Below are 20,325 nucleotides of genomic sequence, written 5' to 3'. Positions count from 1 at the left end.
GGCAGAGACAGTTTTGCTGCTACCACTTTCAAATCTGCACATTCTCCTTTGTATCTGTGAAAAGCTAATAATGTGCATGTGGTCAGTTCCCATGGCTCAGCTGCCTTGTTACTCATTAGCTGGCTTTCTGTCTGCCATCAGTGTGTCATCCTGTTGTTAGTGGTGCTCGATTTTTCTCTGTAAGTTCTGTCAGTACTTTCTGATCATACCTGTGTGAATTACAAAATTTATCTATGTTTGTTTATACATAGTCTCATTTGAAGAAAATAATTTTACCAGTATTCTTTCCCCCCAAGTTCAGATTTCTCAGTTCTTTTTCTCCCTCACATTGTAAGTGAACACTACAGAATTTTTGGTACTGTTGTTTTAAATATTTCATTATTTCAAGTTAGGAAGTTAGAGAAAGAAAGGGCTTTATGTAGGTGCAAACCACTTTTGTGGGAAAGACACAGAATTAAAATGAGCAAAAATGGAGACTTTCAGGAAAAAGATGTTAAGAGTTGGGTGAAAATATAGTTTTCACCAATCAATTTTTGGGCAGCATTTGGTATAATTAAGTGACAAAAATATAACTAGAATGATGCAATATGACGAAACTTCCTAGGACAATGAAGAAATCTTCGCTAAGCCTGTAAAACATGTGCCTCTGAAGGATTAAGCAATAATGCAAAATATATGACTTTTCAGCATTAGAAGGAAGGATGGACTCTTCGCCTAGGCTTTTATGCTCTGTGTGGGTTCAGAACATCAGGCTCGTATCACATGTCCAGGCAAATATCTGCATAGGCAACCATCTATAAATACTTGATTTGAGGCAGAAACAGGAAAAAATGTGGTTAAGAATTTGTAGCCTTTCTCTAGCTACTTGTTGTTTAGAATATTAATTGGGTCACTCCAGCGAGGGTGCATCCCTGTAACTGTTGGTGACTGTGTGTCTTTGTAGCAGACAGTGGAAAAGCCTCTCTCCCTGGCTTTTTTGTGGAACAGAACCTGTAATCTGAGACCTTCGTTGTTGCTTCAGGTGACATTCAGAGCAGCCTTGTCCTTTGTGCTGCTCCAGATACCAGTGAGGCTGGGATTAGTGGTGCTGACTGAACATCTGGCTAGGGTTGTGTTGTTAAATTAAAGCTTTTTGGTTTTATAATTTCTTTTTTGTAATATGAGACTAAAGGTAGTCTAAAGACTGTTTACCTAAAGATAGTAAAAGCTTAAAACTGTTTTTAATATACAAATCTGTTTCAAACTATATGGAACAAGAGAGAAGGATACTGGCACAACCACGGTGGGGAAATTGCAGTGTGGCAGATACTTGTGGTGCATTTTGGGGCTGTGTAACTGACAGGTGAAAACAGCACTTTTTAAAAAAGTGACATTAGCTCTGTCTGTTTTGTGAGTGGTTGGCTTTTGCTGTACACGCTGGGTCAAAAACCAGGGTGCAGTGAAAGGGCCAAACTCCTCTGATAAATATCTATGTTTAAAATGGCTTTCTTTTCCCATTTCCAAAGTATTTAATTGCTAATCCTTGTGCAGTCTCATTGTTTTTCTTGTTCTGTCACACGTCAGCAGGTAGTTATCTGTCTCCTTTTTAGACCAGTATTGCTGAAGGATATATTTTAAAACCAGTTAGAAAAGAATAATTCTTGAGTAGGCTTTGAGACTTCTGATCTTTAGTAGTCTGAATTGCAAATTGAGTAATGGTATAGTGTGCAGTCACTGCTCAGTTAGATAAAATGACTTGATATCCACCGTTTTAGTAGGAATAGTTACCCTTACAGTGATTATCCTCTGCTCTAAGTACTGCTTTTACAGGAGTTTTAGTAGATAAATTACATAGTAACTTTTAAAGTACTAGAAAACTGTGTGACAATACTAAACTCCCATTGATTTTTATCCCTCAGATTAGTTATTTCCTTGCTCAGCAGTTTTACAGTAGCTAGTGAGCTGTCAGCCTATTTGATGAGTTCAAACCTTAGCTACTGGAAGACTAGGGGCTAAATTTCAGAACTGGGGTTTTCTGTATTTTCCTCAGAAAAGGTGTGTGCTCTTTTTATTGTCACAGTGTGTCCACAGCAACTTCTGGCTCTATTTCTAAAGTTAGCTTTCCTGGATGTTCCTGAAAACTATGTATCTGTAAGTAGGTAGTTGTTGCTCAGTTTCCAGTGAGATGACTTACTGTTTAGGGAGTTTAAAACTTGTTCTCCTGTCTACCTTCTCTGTCTCCTTGGTGATTTATTTTAGTTCCATTAAAGGTAATACTGAACAGCCTTTTGGCTTTCCTGGAGCCTGGATTTTCTGATTTCTGCTTGTTCTTTTGCCCACCCGTTGTAAGACTGCACCCCATATAAAATGTATATATCTAGATGGGGTCTCTAGATCTTTGCATTGTAGGTGGCAATTTTGAAACTGGTATTTTGCTCATACAAACTTCTTTTTGTTAGTGATTCTGAGCAGACATCGACATATCTTTCTGTACTGTTTTCTCACAAGGGAACAAAGAAGCGGGTTGATTTTTTTCTGTATCTTGTTTCTGCAAAGTAGAAGTATCTGTGCTTTTAATTGAACTCAAGAGGCTTTATAAATTGACCTGAATTTGCAGTGCTGTTGCAGGGAGCCAGAACTGAAGTAGTCAGGCGTGATGTGTGTTGAGAGAGAGGTGTTGAAGGTAGGGGCTAGAACAGTGAAGCAGTACTCATAGATCTGTTAAAGAAGCATATGTGCAACTTGCTTGCGTTTCCTTTTCACACATACTGTTTATCCATAACTACAACTAAATGTATCCCTAAGCTTCGAGCAACTCACACCTACTAGAAGAGGTGACAGTGAAGTGAATCTGTGTGTTCTGTCTGTGAGAGCCTTTTCTGCAGCAAGTGGCTTTTCCTCTTGATTCCCACTTGGCTGCTTTCCACTGTAGTTGTTGAGATTGGTTAACAGTAATGCTAACGTAGGTGCTGGCATTGTAACACCGCTGGTCTTTGCCTAATTTAATTAAGACGATTCAGAATGGTCCTACATCACCATCAGTGGTTTAAGCTATTATTTCCTTTTATGAATAAGAGTGCATGAGACACCAACATCTGACCGATTTTACTGCCTCTGGTAGAAAAGTGGTAGCTTCTAACAGGATTATAAGCCATTATTGAAGGTACACAGAGAACTGCCTTTGACAGCCAGGCCTCTTACCAAATGCTTCCCCATATCAGTTTGGCATCCTGTTGGGTGGTGCTGCTGAACCAGGTAAAAAAAGACCAGCTGGTCTTAGAACAGACTCCTTGATAGATCAGTGAGGTTTGCCTAGCAAACCAGGAGAGGAATTCACTCTCAGCTATGCAAGGTGTGTGTGTGTGAACTGTGTCAAAAGTAGATCAGCTCTGCTCTTAATAGGAATGTGTAATAGATGGTGAAGTGCTGTTCCTATGAAGATTTATGGGATTCTGGAGTACACTGATGACAATTTAGTTTTATGCGCTGTTAGAAGTTCCTTATCCTGCAACCCCTCAGAATCCCCACAGCATGGTGGAGGCTGCTCTGTTTCGACCACAATAAAGGCAGCTTTCTTTAATAACTAGGGCTTAGCCCTTCCTAGGTGTGAATGTTAGTGGAGTCAAAGAGGGAGTCTGCAAAGCTTCTCTGCAAAGCATACAAGGTCTTGCTTGATTCCTTTGTCAGCTTTATTCTTACTGGAGTTCAAGAGGCCCCATTGCCAATTAATGAGGTATTAACCGTGTTTAGGTTGTCTCCTTTCTTGTCTAATGACTATTTAGGCAAGATTCTTGCCCAGTGCCATATTTTTAAGTGAGAATGAAATCAAAGCCATAGGCAGCTTTTCTGAAGCCACTGTAATGTAGCACAAGATACAGTTACTAACAACAATCTCATCCTAAATATTCTCTCAACTGCACCATTGTTTGTAGCTACAAAAGCCTGAAGCAGAGAGAAGGAGCCTTGATGAGTGATTGAAGTGGGAGGCCTGCAACTCCGATACCTCAACTGCGATTCTGTCTGTCTGCTGTTTTCTCTGGGGAAAGCTACTGGTCCATTCCTTCCCAGCTTTTATTCCTTGGGAGGGATGTAGAACAAGAAACAATTTTCCCTTCTCAATCTAGTGGAACGTGTTTGGCATTTTCTCCTCTTGAGAGTAAATTTTAGGTTCCCTATGTTTAAGCGCTTTTTTTTTTCTTTATTCCCAAGGAGGAACTGAATGCATTTAACAGCTGATTGTGGTATAGATTAGGGAACAGGACACAGTCTTAGAAGTTAATATCTAATAACATACAGAACCAGTAACAACTGAATTGTAATTATTTGCTTTGTTAGGTTACATTTTTTTACAAATACAGAAAAACTTAATAAAGTCTTTCTGAAAGCTCACAGTTATAAAACCTTTCTGCTACTGGGACATGAGTTTTGCTCTTGTAGGGTCAACTCTCTGCAAGTCACACAAATTAAGGAAGCAGAAGGCCACACAGTATCTCCGTGTCGATGTCTCCCCACAGAGGTGGTAGGCTGTAGGAGGCTGTTCCCTGACACGTATTTTTATTCTGTTATTCAGATCCCAGCCATGAGGGCACAGCAGAGGGTATGGAGAACATGGCAGATGCTGTCACTCATGCCCGATTTGTGGGCACAGATCATGCGAGCGATGAGGTTGTCTTGATGAAAATCCTACAGGTAAGTGGAGAGAAATGGTAATTACCATAATGGTTGCTGCCTGTTGTGGAACATATCCTGTTACATGGAGATGAAGAGGAGGGAGCAGTGTTTTGACTCTGTAGGAGCTTAGTGACAGACTTTATTTTTAAACAGATGGCTCATATACCTGTGGTAAAAGCTTTTCCAAATGAAAATAATTAAAAGCTTAAATTAAATGATTTTAAAATTAGAGGCTTGATAATGTGGTAGTGTTGATAATCCTACCTTGTGTATGGTCTGTGTTAATGGGGAGTAAATTAAGCATATGGAGCTCTGAAACTTATTTTTGAGAAAAGATCTTTGTAGAGACAAACCTATGAACTGTATACCTCTTTTGTCTGTGTACTTTTGAGCAGATACCTAGTTCCTCAATTTAAATATTGGGTAGCATGCAGCATATCAGGCCTCTTTTAGAAGTGGGTCAGGAGATCATTCTTGTCTGCTAATGGGCTTCTTGTGCACAGCATTCAGTTTGAAATGAGTCCTGGAGAACCCTTAGGTTTTCTGCTCACCGCAGTCTTTCTTGAGGAAACCAACCTTCTCTTGGAAATGCATGCAAGTGTCATTGTACTATGGTACATACGGGTGCTGTTCTTTGCAGGTGTTGAGGACCTTGTTGCTCACTCCAGTGGGAGCCCACCTCACCAATGAATCCGTGTGTGAGATCATGCAGTCCTGTTTCCGCATATGCTTCGAAATGAGACTCAGCGGTAGGTTTGCTCACGCTTCTGCACCTAAGAAATGATCGGGTTTCCTCAGCATTAACTAGTCCTGTTGTAGAAGATGCATCCATGGAAAGCTGCTGAGCCTTATATTATTGTGTCTTTCTACAACTTCATGGAAAATTTGTAAGGCGCTCACCGTGCAACTTTGGGCTGCTCTTTTCCCCAGCTGTGTGGCGCCACCGTGTGATGCCGTGACCATTTGCAGCAATGCGGTGTTGGAGCTGGTTTTAATAAATTTGCCGTAATCTCTGTAAACAAGACTCGGAGGGGAGTCTGCTTGAAGAAGCCTCTTGATAATATCACACTGAGTAATGACACCTGTGTTATTTGTTTTTGTCTTCGCAGAGTTATTGAGAAAATCTGCAGAGCACACTCTGGTCGACATGGTGCAGCTGCTCTTCACAAGGTAAACCTGCTTGTGTTTGCCTCAGCATTGCCAAGATGGCCCTCTAAGGACAGAAGGATTCCACACTTCCACTTAAGGGCCCTCAGAAAAATCATCCAAAATGGTCATTATTTAGAGGTGGAAGGGGATGAAGGATTTGGCACTTTTCTCTTGGGTGACCCTGTCAGACTGCAGGGAGACAGAGGTAGAGAAGGTTGCCTGGTTTGAGGTGTCCTTTGAGGAGAGATGGACAGCCAAGTAATGAAGAGCTTTAGGATAGAGAACCAGTTTGAGGACAGAGAATGCAAACTTCACTGAAAAAAAAGTGCTCTAAAAAATATAACTCTCTTCAGAATAGAAGTGGTGTTGAATAGCCACATGTTGATTTCAAGATGAGAGCTTTGACCTCACATGTCAAAGAGAATTTTAAACTCTTGAAGTCATGTGTCCTGGACAAATGTTCTACCCTTTTCAGCCCCCTTCAGGTCATTAAGATTACTTCTTTTGAACTCAAGTAAGTTATTTAGCTTCAAAACTGTTTCTCCAAATAGTGAAATAATCATAGACTTTCTCTGGGTATTGTAAAAAGGAAATGTGCAGATACAGAAATACTTCTAGGAGAAAAGGATTGTAGTAAAACTGGCAGCTTCTGAAAAGAGTCGTATCCTGGTTTTTTTCCATTGTCACACTCGATTCCAGTGGGAGCTCAGGTTTTTTTCTCCTCTGGGCACCCTGCAGCATGCAGTGCACTGGATGAATGTGGGGCAGAGTCAGAATCAATCTCTTCAAAGTGGAGAGACCACATTACTTTTTCTCAAAATACATATGTGAATTTTACTTGGTGCTTATTCATTACTTACTGTGTATCCTCTCCTCTATCCTTCTTGATAAGTCTTGGAGACACCACCACCATCTGTGCCTGTGGACAGGGATAGAGAAGCAAGGCAGAGGCGGCAACTGCAGGGGTGGTTTGGTCATCTTGCTTTCCAGAAAAAGAAACAGCCAAAGCTGTGCTCTAAGGCTTTTTTCCCCCTTAGCAAGTAAAGATAGAATTGTAGTAAAGGAACAGAAGGCAGAGCAGAGTGTGTGGAGTTGTAGAGCTGTATGAGTTGTCACTTGGTAGCACATTTGAGGGCAGTCTGCATCATTCTGAGATGGGAACTGCTTATCTCAAAGCATTCAGGTTAAACTTATACCCACTGTGCACCACAATTGTGTTTATATGATGCAGAACAGAAGACACCTACTGGGGTTTCTACAAACTCAAAGAAAACAATTTCCATGACTAGTAATAACATGTACACTGCAGGAGTCCTGCTGTGGATGACACTGGCTCAGCAGTTGTTTTCAGCAGCATCAGAGAAACTTGTTTTGAACAAATGTAATTAGTCCACTGCTGAAAACGTGCCCTAAAGGAAAATAAACTGTACTTACATGACATGAAAATCAATATAGAAAAACTGCCATTAGTAGTAATAGCATGCAAAGCACCTCTCATCTATACTTGTGTGGGGTTTTTTACCCTCAGCAGATTTTGTCAGGAAAACAAACTAGGAGCATCTCTTTTTGAGGAGAAAACCTAATTTTGTTTTTCTAGTATCTGCTGGAAAGACCAGCCTGTTTCTTTCCCCTTCTTGTTAACCCGAGTAAGCTTATGTATTTTGGCTTGTTCTTTGTATTTCAGGTTGCCTCAGTTTAAGGAAGAACCTAAAAGCTACATGGGAACGAACATGAAGAAGGTAAGACTCAGCACTGTGTTGACTGTTCTACTCATGTCTTGGGCTTGTGCTCCTCTCTATATTGTTTGTTTTCACACTTGTATTTCTTTGTTCCTGCAAGTCCCTAGTTCACTGAAAGAGCATGTTTAACCGCATAAATGGACATAGCTTCATTAATTCTGTGGGATTAAGCCCAGTAGCAAATCTTGTTAAGGATGTTGCTGCCTAAGTGAGACAGTCTGGATTCTGGGAACAGCCATCAGCTGCTCTGGGCTAGAAAACCCCAGCAAATTATGGGACCTAATGGTGACATTGTTTAGTTATTTGCTGTCTTCTGCTCTCTCTCCAGCTTCTTTCTCTTTATTCTTCATTCACTGCAGGTCTAATACTGAGCTCTCAGGATATATTTGTCCAGTTCCTTGTGCGTAGAAAGGAAACTTTTGGAGGCTGGTGAAACAGCACAAAAGCATTATGAAATTGGGCTATTGCAGAAAAGGCTTTGGTGGATTTCACTACATTGTGTAGTGAAAACCTTAGTTCACATGGTCAATGCCATCTATTAGCAGCCAAATCAAAGTAGACTCTTTTTTTATCTTCCTTTCCCTAAATGCACAATTTTCTGAGGTTATAATGCTACAGTCTTACTCAATACAGTGAGGGTTTTAACAGCTGGATTCAATATTTCAAATACCATGAATACCATGACCTTATATGATTATTAATGTAATAATTTCTTAGATGGAGGGAGGTCCTCTTGAGGAACCTCCATATCTACTTCTGTATTCTTTATCCTCCATATGAAGAATGTCAATAAATGTAAAGGATTCTACTATTGAAAGCAACAGGATGAGAAGAAGAGTGCTAGAGAAGAAATAACTGTCTGAACTTAATGCTGAATATACTTTTTATAACTTCCACTCTGTTTTTATTTTAATGAGTTGAGAAAAGGGGCAGCATAGGTAAATGTACATTTTAGAGCCAGTATAGCAGTGTTTTGAGAGATTGAATGCTTGACTGTAGGAATCTGAAAGTAGCCTGGGGCTTTAATTCTTGTATAGTAACCTAATGACTGCTTGTTTTCCCTTGCTGTGGGAGAACAGTCACAGGATTTGTGATGATGATAGGCTGGCCTAAGGAAAGCTAAAAGAGATCAGGCTAATGTACTGCAGGTATTAGACTTTGTCATGGTCTGTGCACAGGTGTAAAGTGAAGGTGACTGAATTTAGGAAGGCTACGCTACCCTTACCGAGTGATGGCTGCTCCCAGCTCGGTTAAGTGATGCTCTGTTGTGTTCTGTGCAGTTCCTTGTACTGTCTCTTCGCTGTGCATGCCAGGAGTCTGCCCTGCAGCCTTGCACTCTGCCAGGTTATTCTTCTCTTTGGGTTTATTTTGCTTTGTTTAAACCATGCATTTGCCTATCTTTCACAGATTTCTTCATGTCTCCTCAACAAACTGGAGCTAAGTAGTGGGGAACAGGCCAAAGCCCTGAACCAATTAGAGAGGGTATTGCTCTTTAAGAACCTGAAGGTCTCTCTCTCCCTTCTCCCTTCTTACCTTATTCCCCTCTTCCTTCTCTTGTAAACACCACTTGAGAGATAGTTATGTTGTGTGCAGCAAATCTTCCTCCACTCATTTGACACAGCATGGCTTTTGGGGACAGTGCATGCCATGGTTGCTTTGCAGTGTTGTGGCTGCAGCTGGGGAGGCTTGGGAGGGAGAGACCCTTGTTTTACTGAAGCATTCAGTGTCTTGGTGAGTGCCACCTACGATACCCTCACGGCATCCTCTGAAGGAGTAGGAGGGCATGGGTGAGATTTGACAATGAAAAACCAAAGAAAAGAAACATAAAAAAGTGTAGATTGGTCACTGAAGTCTCAAGTGTTGCGTATCCTAGCTGTTCATCTTGGTTATAGATGTAGCAAATATACCTGAGGAGTCTGTTGGCCAAGCATGCCTTAAAATTTTTTACTCAGGGTGAATCTCTGAGCTTTGTTACTTGGTACAGAACCACAGAGTTCAATGCTCTCTAAAGCTTTTTTGAAAGAAACTGTTGTACATTTTAAACATTTTAGGCCACGTTTCTGCTGAAATTAACTTTGTTTCCCAGCACAATTTTTGTTAATGGGGTATGAGTGGGGCTGAACTGATTTACAAAATGTGTTAATCCCTGCTAATTCCCCCCAAAAATACTTCTAAAGAATTACTGTAGCCTGCAGATTTTTGGCTTTGGACCAGTTATAGAAACCCTGAAAAACTAACTTAGATGGGACTCTTCTCAGTTTTCCATGTTGGTTCATGAAGTTAAGGTAGCTTTAGTTCTTGTCTACCGTTAATATTATTTGGTCCAAACAGAGTTGAACAGAATATTTAGAAATGCCGTTCTTTGTCCTGTGTCTAGGACAAAATAGTTTTCCAAACAGCATAGTTTGAAAAGTCAGTGGCTGAAGACTTCCAGATTTATGCAGAGTTACACAGAAGAAAATGCTACGAAATGTTTCCCTTTGCAATAGAACATTGGGTTCTGCAGTGGGTCAGGAGGAACCTAAATCTGAGTTTTCAGAGATTTCGGGGGTGGACCGTGTTCATAGTTACCTAAGATGCATAAATGCATTTCACCAAATAACCTTCATTAGTTGTTGCAGTACAGGTATGTATGTAAGTGAGATGACTGGACTGCATCGGTGTCTCCAGGACTTGGATCGTGGACTGCGTTCTCTCTGCATGCTTTTGTGTCCTGAACGCTACTTGGTGTGCTGACCAGTTCCATGCTGCATCTAGAATGAGCTCATGTTTTAGTATAATCACTTTAATTACTAATCATTGGCCCCTGCCCTTTTCTCTTGAGGCTTACAGTATCTTATGGAAAAACAAACGAGTACAGGTAAGGTGACTTGTAGAAAAATGAGATTCACAGACCCTTTAAAAAGAATCTTGTAGTATTACATTTGTCTTCACCTTCCTAGACCTTAGCCAGGGTTTTATTGTTAAAACCTCATCTATCAAAGGAAGCATTTGGAATCTTCCAATTTTTTTCTTCTGAAATTTTGTGTACATTTCTTTATCCAAAGGTAACTCATATAAATGTAATTGAATTTGTATTGCGTTCCAAGATGAAAGAACAGTAGCTCTGAGCTCCCTCTATACTCTGATTTTTAAAGAATATTTTTTAAATACTAACTTCAGGTAGTTTTTACTGTCAAAAGTACAAGTTTAATCTAATTTCAAGGACGCTGATAATTAGAAAACTAATGCAACTATAATATCACGGAGCATTGGAGAGGGAAGGAGAGTTTTAGATTATGTTCGAGATTCAGGATATGTTAATGATCTATTAAATGCTATTTAGCTGCTGCATTTAGTCAAGAAGGCAACCTTGGGTTTAAGATCTCAGCCTGCTAACAATACAACCAAGCTTTCTAGCGAAATCAGGAAATACCTTGAAATTTAAGGTAAAAACTGCTTTAAAAATAGTTCCTTTAGTCAAAGGCAAACCATAGAAGTGTTTTTAAATTTTTTGTACAAATGTTAAACACAAGGAGTCACGGGATTGTTACCTTTTAATTCAAAACAAAATCCAGGAAGAAAGATGTTACTTTGCTGTCCTTTGATACATGCATTGTTTTAGAATTCCCAAACTCAGTGTTTATTTGTTAAAACAGGATATAGCCTCTTGACAATGAAACATTTCGATTAAGCATTTCTGTTTGCTTTTTCAAATTTTTTAAACCTATGCAATGGTTTGCTACAATGGAGCAAAAGAAGAAGCAAAACTGAAAAAAAAAAGGAGGGAGGGCAAAATTATATGGGAGGTAGTCCTAGGTAATTCTAATAAAAAGATACCTATTTGTATAGATTGCGGAGTACTGGATGGTGTGAGATGGAGAAGATCTATTGGGTAATCTCACCTTCCTCCTCCCCCCAAAAAACCCCCAGTCAACACCCCAAAAAACACTACAACAACAAAAAAAAACCACCTAAAAAGCTCAAATAAACTTAGATTCTGGTCTAAATGCTTTATACTTTGATTAAATTCTTTAAAAAATCAAGTGAGTCATCTTGCGTGCTGGGAAAAAAGCTTTCCCATCTATGTGAAGTTGTTGTGACTCAGTCTCTGAAAGATGGCACAGATTCATCAAGATGATGACAGGTGGGCCTTTATCTTACGAACCTCAAGAGGAGGAACCTTGAGGGTTAAAACAAAGGACAATCACTAAGAGTGGATTTTGTGTCTGAGAAAAAGTGCTTTTTTGAAAGGACTAGTGTTGAACTGAGATGATATTTGGTGTTGTGTGAAAGGGGAGATTAGAAATATTAATTAAATTGTCAGCTTGAATCTTCTGATAGAATGGTCCAAAAGTTACATGTTTCTCAAGAGCATGACTTGAGGGTAAAAAGGACATGGGTAGCCCATATTAGTATCTTGCCTCCATTTTGCTGATTCAGTTTTACATCCTGCTGCAAGTAACTTTTAACCTGGCAAATAATGGCAACAGGATTTAGTAGCTAGAAGCAAAGTCTTTTGTTTTGAAATTCTGTGAAACAGACTTTAATGGGTTTAACACGTAATGCTTCCGGGTTTTCTTCCTACTTGAAGTAGTTTGGTACAATGAACCATAAATCTTCAAATCTTATAAAATAAGTTCCTGAAAAGGGAGAAAAAAATAATATGGCTATTTCTAGAATAGTTGATAGGTAAAAGTATCTGATCTAATTTGCAAGTTAAGCCTTTAGTGAATAAAACTTAATATTTAAGGCTCAGAGAGATTTTAGAAATCGGCAAGAATCAAAGATAGCGCATATTTTATATAGCCCTATGAAGTAGTAAATAGGAAAGACGAGAGAGCTGACAATTTTTATATGGCAGGATTGTGATCCATAAGCATTGTAAAACATTTTGAAATCTACCAAATTTTATTTTTAGCTGTGTGCTTGTCACATGAGTGTTTGTCAGAAGAAGTGATTTAGAAGAAGATTGTTGCTGCAAAATTTGGAAGAAATAACAAGCAGCAAAGTAATTCTGAATCTGTTAATTAACACACTTAAGGAAACTGTAGCACAGCTAAAACATGGGGATTAGTCATCAAACAAATACAGTTTGGTGCAAAGAAAAGTTACACAAAGGGTTTACTGCACTGGGACATAACATTTTCACGAGCTTTGTTTAAATGAGAAGAATTACAGGCCAAGGCGCCATAAAGCAAGTTAGAATTCTACCTGGAAAATGGAAAGTGAAGGAAAACCAGTAGTGGATCCTAGAAGGTTTATTGGCATTTAAGAGAAGTAGTAGCTGAAAGGAGGCAAGTTGCAGGAAAAGGAAGATACTAAGGAATATAACTGTCTTCTCTATAATTGTAATTTGATTCTAGGAATATAAGAAATAAGGAATATTATAGCCTAAAATAAAACTTAACTGTGATAAATTTACAAAGTAAAATACCAAATAGGGACTGGTACTGAAACTTGCTGAATAGTTTCCCCTACATGGAAGGTACCTAATCAGTGCTTAAACTTGCACCCAAACTGAAGAAGTCTGACAGCATCAGAAAAGCTGACTGCAGCTACCAAACACAGGAGTAGGTGCTATCCTGCACTTGGAGGAACTTACTTTATAAGGAACCTGTTTTCAGGCTTGCCATTACCTTTAGCCGTGTAAATAAATATCATACTGTTTTAGGAACTTCTGGAGCATCTGCAAGCCTGAAATAACAGCACTCTGCAGCAAGTGCCACACAGTCTGCGCTGCTCCTGCTGTGTCATTGTTTGTCCAATCAAAGATCTGTATGTGAATTAGAAGTAGGATCCTGGTCAGGAAGGATGCCAAGAGTTAGGTTAGATTTAGATCTGAAGAAGAATAATGACAGAAGGCAGGTGAAAGCAGAATAAGGTTTGTTTCTAAATCACTAGGGTGGTATTTGCAATGTGACATGCACCAGCAGCCAGTGAAGTGTTAGAGAAATACTTGTTGGTAGTGAAGGATGCCCGGAGGAAAGTGAATGTGGCATTGCTACAAAGATGAAGAGTGAATGAGGCAAGAGATCAGTGACAGAGCTGCAGACTGCAGCGTGGGACTGGGTGCTTGGGCTTCATTCTCAGCTTGATATACAGATGGTGAAATTTTAGTTGAGTGTCAAACCTAACTTAGGTAAGTTAATTGATGCCCTTTGGAAGTCTGGAAGCTTTGGCAAAAGCAAAGAGATTTGTGATGTGCCTGTAGTTCCAAGAGAATTCGTTATCCTAATTCAAAGCCGGGAGATATTGATAGGGAACCGGAAGTGCTGTCATAATTGAACTGTTAAATATATATTATAGCAGAGTAACTGCAGTAAATTGTCCCTTGATTCAGGCGTGGACTGTTGGCTAATATGTGGGGAGTCAGGGGCTGGTTTGCATGATTTTGAAGTGATGATTAATTTGTGTGATATACTTAAGTGGTATTGCCTGACTTTGAGGATTTTGAGGTAGCCTTTGTGGGTTGGCTTGGGTAATCCATTATGTTATGTGGTTTTGCAATACTGATATTCTTAATGATTATTGGTTTTCAGTTGAAAATGAGAGCTGGAGGAATGAGTGAATCATCAAAATGGAAAAAGCAGAAGAGATCACCAAGGCCTCCTCGACATGTAACTAAGGTCTCTCCTGCGACAGAACAATCAGCAGGCAATGCTAGTAATAGCACAGGTAAGTTGAAATCTGTTTCAAGAGACAAGACAGCATCAGTCCTAGAGCTTTTTTTTGAATCTGTCTTTATTTCATTTCTCTTAACATGTTGTTTTGCATTAATTTTTTTCTATTAGTTCTCAGTGACTGTAGCAATAAAGCATATCATAGCTTTTCAGGTCCAGGAGAAAGCGTTTTCAGGAAATACGTATTGCTGGAGGAAGACATGGTCCTGTGGATAACTTGACAGCATTTATCTGCCTTCAGCATACCTCATGAGGGTAGTTTGTACAAACGGGAATGGGCACCTGCAGAGGTGGCTGAGGTTATGGACAGCCATGTGGTGAGAGGAGTTGGAGGTTGCACTGGATGTGTGGAAGAGATTGAGAACAGGAACGCTGGCAACAGCAGACCTAAGGACAACTAGCAACAGGACAGGAGAACATAGTGTTAAGCCGCTCCAGGGCAAGTTTAGGCTGGATATGAGGAACAGTTTCTTCACAGAAAGGGTGATTAAACATTGGAATGGACTGCCCAGGCAGGTGGTGGAGTCACCGTCCCTGGAAGTGTTTATGGAAAAACTGGATGTGGCACTTAGTGCCATGTTCTAGTTGACATGGTTTTGTTCAGTCAGACTTGATGATCTCGGAGTTCTTTTCCAGCCTAGTCGATTCTGTGATTCTGTAAAGGAGATGGAGCTGAGGAGGTTTCCTTTAATAGGAGATTGCTAACTTAAGTGGCATGTTCCTTCCTGTGTTCCTGAAGTGTTTGCCAAAGGGTGTGAGTGTGGTGCTAAAGAGGGAAGAGCAAAGTGTGACTGCAGAAGATATATAGGTAGAACTAAGGGATGTGCAGACTCTTAGGTGTCAAAGATAAGAGAATGAACATACCTCTCACTACAGATGTGAAGAGTGAAAGTGCACACACACAGTCCCTGTAATTTGAATAAAGGCTACACTCATTAAGGGACAGGGAAATAGGAGTTGTGCTTATGACTGTTATGGGAAGAATAGAGGCCTTGATGTGGTAAGGAGGCTTGAAGAGTTATATAGGGAAAAAACAGAGGGAACAGCAAAAGTACCTGAAAGGGGATTGTGTGCAGAAAACTAATGGGTATGTGCCTGAATCCTTATTCACGTGCTTTGATTCAGCCTGCAGAAGTGTTACCATTTGTGACTAGTGCTGTGAGCTTAAGGATGTAATGTTGGGGGCTTCCATATCTTATTGTTGTGTAGGAATAGACTAAATAGTTATAACTTTGTAAACTCTCCTCTGGATAAATGAGTCCCTCTGGCTGCAAAGTACTCTGTCTCTTATGCACTCTGCAGTTTGATGGTCAGACATAAACATTACCAGTGAAAGAAAGCAGACAGGAAAATAGAAACAATAGCTATGTAAAAGACCTAGTTCTGACACTTACTCCATCACAGGAAACTATGTAGTGTGAAAGATCCAAAGTATGTTTTACACTACTACATGATTAGTGAAAACTAAGGAAATAATAAATATGATCAGAACATCCATGCAGACGAGAACTTATCTCTGCATAAATCATCATTGTATTTAAATTTTCAAATAGGTATTAAAATCTGTCAAAGAGCATTTTAACTCCTGTAACATTTCAGAGGGTAAGTTGAGTTGTTTTACAAAACGTGTCATTAACTCTAACCTTGTAGTGTTAGGTAATACATTAATGGTGCTTTTTAAGCCAGAATCCTGGCTTAGCAGGTGAAGAATAAAAGATTGCAAAACTGGTCATACATTTCTTAAAAATCAAGTAATAATCTACTACTTATTCAAGACATTTCCAAAAATCAAGTCAGTGATAAAACACTGCTGTGCAAAACTATACACATTTCATGCTTAAATTCATAACTCTGGTTTGTGCCTTTATTACTGTGCTCTGCACTATATCTTCTCTTTTTTAAATATTTGTGGTTTAAATATTTTTTAAGTTCTCCTCAGAACAGTGAGAGCTCCAAATATGTGAGTTTCTTCAAAAGGAAAACTTAGATTCTTGGAGCACTGTCTCATATTTAGAAATAGTAAAAATTTTTCACTGCTCCATTTCAGACCCATTTGAATGCTATTGCAGTTTCCTTTGTTTAGGGAGAATTAAAGAAATAGCTTGTGCCATAGATTTAAGTTAAAACTCTCACTTTGAAGGAAAGTACTGGAGTAGTTTCGGATTCCTTCTTAGTTATGTAAATCCTCTGCACCCTTTAGCTAACTATGTGACTTTCCTTATTTGCTGAGTGTTAAAGTCCAACTATTGTGTTTTAATTTGGAGAACTGCTATTATCTCACGTGTTCATCTGTTTAATTCATTAATACTGAGCAAAAGAGATCTTAGTTTATCTGTGTCATATACATTAGTGCATAACTGAGACCTTTTGTAGTGGGAAGTAGTATGAAGGTAATTCTTTGTTGCTGTATTTAATATATGAATTTGTTGTTGACGGAAAGAGTAATAGTGATCTTTTTGCTTCTGTTTCTCATCAGGAAGTGGAGTTGCTTTCATAGATGCTCCTTCTCCCAGCTCCTCTGGAAGCTCAGAAAACGTTTCATCTGCAGTCAGCCCCGTTACAGACAGTGGTTTGGAGTTGTCCTCACAGACAACTTCCAAGGAAGACCTGACAGACTTGGATCAAGTTGCTTCTTTGGGACTTAATGCAGGAATGCCTTCCAACGAGGCCAAAGTCACTGAAAATCAAAATCAACCCGAACTCCAGGTGTGTGGTTATAACTTCTCAAGAAAAGTTTCAACTCTCAGCATAATCGCTTCCCCCCACAGCAGTAATAATATTGAGAAGATGGATTAGAGCTGCAGATACTTTGAATGGTAAAAATGCTAGGAAGGCATAAACAGAAGTACTGTGCTGAAATTAAAACAAAAAAACCAAATTCTAACCTCAGGGGCAGTAAGAACTGATAGGATATAGGAGTATTTTTAAGGTCAAGTCCTTAGTCTTGCAACCTAGAGTTATGTAAAACATATAAGAGCTAGATGTAAGTGAAAGGGTAGAGAGGGTTACAGATTATCTAGAGGCTTTCTTTTCTCTTAAATTTTGTTTGTCTGATCCTCTTCCGTTAGTGACCTATGTTGTTGTAATAGTTCCAAATTAACTGTAAACATATAAACCTTTTTTTTTTTAACTTGTCTAGTGCTTGTTAACTTGTTTTGTTTCTTTCTCAAATGACTGTTCTCAATGAAGAATGAAAGTCTGAGGGAGGAGAAGATCCAATCAGCTTCTGTCGAGTCTATCCCTGAGGTCCTAGAGGAGTGCACATCTGTAGCAGAACATTCTGACTCTGCCTCAGTTCATGACATGGACTATGTAAATCCCCGGGGAGTACGTTTTACTCAGTCTTCCCACAAAGAAGGTAAGAGGTGGGCAGTGCTGCTTAAGTCCTGTCTCCTTTCCACTGTTCTGTTTCACTTTATGCTAAGAGGGTGATAAGCTCCTATTCCTTAGCAGGTCTGTAACATTTCAATTTTTAACACTTGCTAGGCACCTGCAAAAAGCAAACCCAAAGTTAAGACTGCTAATCTCTCCTTTTCCTTTAGGAGCAGCTCTGGTCCCATATGGGTTACCATGTATTAGAGAACTGTTCCGCTTTCTTATCTCCCTCACCAACCCTCACGACCGCCACAACTCTGAGGTGATGATCCACATGGGGCTGCAGCTGCTAACTGTTGCCCTGGAGTCAGCACCCATTGCCAACTGCCAGTCCCTCTTGGGACTTGTGAAGGAGGAGTTGTGCCGGCATCTATTTCAAGTGAGTCTGGCTCATGCGAGCTTGGCATATGGCACTGGGCAGACAGATACTAATTTGCGTCAAATAGTTTATTGGAATTTAGTGTTATGAGGTTTGGCGGGTCTCATCTTCAAACAAGCTCTCTGCTGCACTGCAGTGAGAGTTCTGAATTGCACTGAATAGTGCTGCTGCAAAGCCAGAGAGACTGTCATGTACTATTTTCTGCAGACCAGGGCCAGGAAGGATGAAGGTGATTTGAACAAACTGTTACTGTGGGATAACACAGTGTTTTGATATAATTGGTTTTGAGGTAATTATGGATGCAAGTTACCAGTTTAATTGTAGGTAGAACTTTTGTAGTATCAGGTTGTTAACTGCACAGGGGCCATCTCAGAGGCAGGTTCTCTCCCATGTTCCTTTACCACTAACAGGCTCTGTGGACTTGGCAAAAGAACAAAGTTGTAGTAGGAGAAGTGTTACCACACGCAGAAGAGAATTAAGCATGTTCATCCTCACTAGCAAAAAGTAGACCAGGAGATTGAACAAGGGATTGTTTTTTGAAATACTATTGCTATGGGAGGCAATGTGTGGATCTCTGGTCGATTGCTGGTGATACCTGCAGTGCCACAGTACTGCTACTTATAGCACGTGATGACTTGCCTTTGTAATTTTTAAAGGGTTTTTTGTTTCTTGTTCAGCTGCTGAGTGTTGAAAGGCTCAATCTGTATGCAGCTTCCCTCAGGGTGTGCTTTCTTCTCTTTGAGAGCATGAGAGAGCATCTGAAATTCCAGCTGGAGGTGAGTTTTTTGAATATCAATGGGTGCCCAGTAATAGTTTATTGGCCTTCAGTTGAATGCATATAGCTAGGCAGTAAGATACTGTCTAAGTGTCAGTTGACCTTTGTATAAATGATTCAGTGTATTATGGATAGGCTGTATAGGCCATTTCTTGTTGGATAATCCAATCTCTTTGAGACTGGTGTACTATGCTGCCTGCCTTTGTACTGTTTTAGAACAGGAAATCCAGGTGCACCAAATGGTAGAACTATTTGAAACCTTTTTACAACCTCCTTCGGAATGAGCCATCATGAAAGATGGAATGTTATGTGGGAAGATGAAACCTAAATCTCTTTTGGTAGTCCTCAAAGCTATTCACTGCCCTGCTTTCTTTTTTCTTTCCTTAAACTGGGCTACCCTGTGTTTCTGCCAGATGTATATCAAGAAGCTGATGGAAATAATCACTGTGGAAAACCCAAAGATGCCCTATGAAATGAAGGAGATGGCTTTGGAAGCCATCGTTCAGCTGTGGAGGATTCCCAGCTTCGTGACCGAGCTGTACATTAACTATGACTGTGACTACTACTGCGCCAACCTCTTCGAGGAGCTCACCAAGCTGCTCTCCAAGGTGCTGAACCGTGGCTGGGGAAGGGAGGGTGAGCAGAGATGCAGGACTTAAGAATGGGAGTGGTCAAAAGATCCAGAGTGAGTAGCCTGTAGAGATGAACAAGGCCATTTAACATTTGGAGGCAGAAGAGAAAAGAATAGCCATGGTGCTTTAATAATGTCAGAGCAAATAAATTATTAACTATGTGCTAGAAAGCTTAAGGTGAAAAGCTTAGGGTGTTCTGTTCTATTCTTTGGGCTTTGTCAAGCTGGGGGGGGGGACTTTCTTTCCCTGTTATGGTGAGAGAGGCACAAAAGTTGACTAATACTGACATGTTATTTCCCAGAATGCCTTCCCAGTTTCTGGACAGCTGTATACTGTCCATCTGCTGTCTCTGGAAGCATTGCTGACAGTGATAGATAGCACTGAAGCACATTGCCAGGCCAAAGTGCTGAGTAACATTCATCAACAAGAGAAGGAAGTTGTCAAACCCAGCCCAGAAACCATCAACAACACTAAAGAAACAAGCAATAGTAAGACCCCTTTTTCTGATATTTTAATATTAAACTTAGTCCTGTGCTAAACTTGGAGATCTCATTTTGGTTGCTGACATAGTAAACTGCTCAAATACATGTTTTCAGTCTTCCTGTTGCACGTTTTATAAGTACACGAGATATATATATGCACCTTGCTATTTGTAAAATTTACAGATATTAAAATACACCACTCATGTGAGCTTTATATAAAGGCCACGTCAAGACTGGCAATCACAACAGAATGAGGTTATGCCTTGGAATTCGTGTAGGCAAAATTCTAAGGATACTGCAAAGTCACAATTAGTGGCAGGAACTCCTTTGAATAAGCACATATTCAGTTTCGAGTGATCAATTCCTTATTTCTCTGTTGCTAGCTTTTTTTTCTTGGCTTATGGGTTTATTTCTCCGTGGGTTTTTCATTTGGGTTTGGAGATTCTTGTTATTTTTGTTTGTTTGCTTGTTCATTTGTTGTT

At 39.8% G+C, this 20,325-nt stretch overlaps 1 protein-coding gene across 8 annotated transcripts in view; it reads left to right on the top strand.

The window, feature by feature from the left end:
- GBF1 (golgi brefeldin A resistant guanine nucleotide exchange factor 1) overlaps positions 1-20,325 on the top strand; it is a 106,439-nt gene that overhangs the window by 62,137 nt on the left and 23,977 nt on the right. For 4 of the 8 annotated variants that reach the window (XM_032694586.1, XM_032694587.1, XM_032694588.1 and 1 more), the window contains 13 exons: positions 4,550-4,668; positions 5,291-5,399; positions 5,760-5,820; positions 7,484-7,538; positions 8,946-9,044; positions 10,363-10,398; positions 14,060-14,195; positions 16,677-16,906; positions 17,390-17,558; positions 17,743-17,954; positions 18,632-18,730; positions 19,143-19,337; positions 19,663-19,849. In XM_032694586.1, coding sequence (XP_032550477.1) covers positions 4,550-4,668; positions 5,291-5,399; positions 5,760-5,820; positions 7,484-7,538; positions 8,946-9,044; positions 10,363-10,398; positions 14,060-14,195; positions 16,677-16,906; positions 17,390-17,558; positions 17,743-17,954; positions 18,632-18,730; positions 19,143-19,337; positions 19,663-19,849 — 1,707 coding nt within the window. The remainder of the gene's footprint in view (positions 1-4,549; positions 4,669-5,290; positions 5,400-5,759; positions 5,821-7,483; positions 7,539-8,945; positions 9,045-10,362; positions 10,399-14,059; positions 14,196-16,676; positions 16,907-17,389; positions 17,559-17,742; positions 17,955-18,631; positions 18,731-19,142; positions 19,338-19,662; positions 19,850-20,325) is intronic. The other 4 variants (XM_032694593.1, XM_032694592.1, XM_032694590.1 and 1 more) reach the window with 3 other exon arrangements.

Source organism: Chiroxiphia lanceolata, chromosome 8 (assembly GCF_009829145.1).
Source record: "Chiroxiphia lanceolata isolate bChiLan1 chromosome 8, bChiLan1.pri, whole genome shotgun sequence".
NCBI lineage: Eukaryota > Metazoa > Chordata > Aves > Passeriformes > Pipridae > Chiroxiphia > Chiroxiphia lanceolata.
This window is presented reverse-complemented; position numbering and strand designations above follow the sequence as displayed.